This window comes from Cyprinodon variegatus, unplaced genomic scaffold (genome assembly GCF_000732505.1).
Source record: "Cyprinodon variegatus isolate N-32 unplaced genomic scaffold, C_variegatus-1.0 Scaffold2110, whole genome shotgun sequence".
Taxonomy (NCBI): Eukaryota; Metazoa; Chordata; class Actinopteri; order Cyprinodontiformes; family Cyprinodontidae; genus Cyprinodon; species Cyprinodon variegatus.
The window spans coordinates 29,717-31,443 of record NW_015152563.1 but is presented as its reverse complement, the minus strand read 5'-3'; the positions used below and the strand labels follow the sequence as shown (position 1 = coordinate 31,443).

The 1,727-nt window shown below is 49.4% G+C and overlaps 1 protein-coding gene across 1 annotated transcript in view; it reads right to left on the bottom strand.

Annotated features, from left to right (window-relative positions):
* Positions 1-639: 639 nt before the first annotated feature.
* Positions 640-1,727, bottom strand: part of LOC107105167 (CST complex subunit CTC1-like) — a 26,300-nt gene continuing 25,212 nt past the window's right edge. Inside the window, exon 6 of the mRNA XM_015405282.1 lies at positions 640-858. Within this exon, the coding sequence (XP_015260768.1) occupies positions 788-858 (71 nt within the window). The 3' untranslated portion in view covers positions 640-787. The remainder of the gene's footprint in view (positions 859-1,727) is intronic.

Genomic DNA, 1,727 nt, shown 5'->3' with positions numbered 1-1,727 from the left:
TCTGCAGCGGCCAGGGCTAAGGTTAGCCCGTCTGCAGCGGCCAGGGCTAACGTTAACCCGTCTGCAGCGGCCAGGGCTAACGTTAGCCTGTCTGCAGCGGCCAGGGCTAAGGTTAACCCGTCTGCAGCGGCCAGGGCTAACGTTAGCCCGTCTGCCTCAACCAGGGCTAACGTTAGCCCATCTGCAGCGGTCAGGGCTAAGGTTAACCCGTCTGCAGCGGCCAGTGCTAACATTAGCCCGTCTGCAGCAGCCAAGTACATGGGGCGTCACTTTGTTGCCAAAGCAACAGCTGCTCTCTCTGTCCTTTAAAAGGTGGACGTCATCCCATTCAGGTTTGACCTCCTCCACCTTTTAATCATGGCGCCTCCAGCTGGGCGTGGTCTATATTAGGACACTAACCCCTAGTGTCCCTAGTGGTTAGGGAGCAGTTTGGGATTCAGCCTCAACCTGGAACCTTCTGACCTAACTCTCACCTCCTCTTTCCTCTGAGGCTCCACCTCCCTCTGCATCATTGGTTCGTTCTTTGGGTCCCGCCCCCAGCAGACCGCTGGACCAATCAGAAGAGCTGTAGCTGAGAATCCTAGGTCAAGCCCCGCCCCCTCCTTGTTGGTCATGGTCCTTGTGTTCCTCCAGGCCACGCCCCCCTTAGCCATCACTTGAATCACCACGGAGACACAGTCCTGGGAGGCCCCGTCCTCAGGGACCGTTGTCATGGTTACATCTGCACCATCCTCCTTTGCTGCTGTCGCCTGTGTGACATCACATCCTGACTCCTGCCTCTTCCTCCTCAGGTGTGTAACCATGGAGACAGAGGGGCTGAGGATGAGGAGGTGGTCCAGAGAGAACTGCAGGTAAACCCTGTGAGACAGAAACAGGTAGAGTTAATAAGCCCCGCCCCCTCAACCTGCTAGATGATCTAATCAGCCGAGGCCTGAACCAGGAAGCAGGATTACTGGGTTAGCCAGATAACTTCAGGTTTAACCACCAAGCTGGACTCCTTCTCAGAGAGGCTGGTCACCATGGTAACGTAGTCTGCACAGCTAACCTGCTTCAGTGCAGGCTAGCATTCAGGACGGATCTGAATCCACCCAGCAGCCATTCAGCTCTTCTTTGATTGGAGAACTGATTTAATTCAGAGGAAACCGAAAATAAACTAAACAATAAGGAACCTGGAAAACCAAAAAGCAGGTAAAACTAAAAAACAGCCAGAAGGAGGCTGTAATGTTGGAGTGAAACGGATCATTGACCCTCAGAGTCTGAATGAGACTGAAACACAAATATTATGCTGTGTCCTTTCAGTAGGAAACACAGGGAGGAATAACTCTGTCCTTTCAGGTCAGCATTTAAAGTCTGTTACTAAATCAGAGCACATCTTAACCATTCATCCCTCGGGAATCAGGATGACTTCCCTCAGAATGATCACTTCCTGTATTGATATGATAACTGCTCACTTCCTGTGTCAATATGATGTCCGATCACTTCCTGTATTAATATGACTGATCACTTCCTGTATCGATATGATGACTGATAATTTCCTGTATTAACATGATTTTTGATCACTATCTGTATTAACATGATTTCTGAGCACTTCCTGTATCTATATGACTTATCACTTCCTGTATATGATGACTTATCACCTCCTGCATTAAAGGAAAATTCCGGTTTTCAACACTTTTAGCCCATTTTCTGTAGTGTCCAGGATGAAATCGAATGATCGACACCAAAAT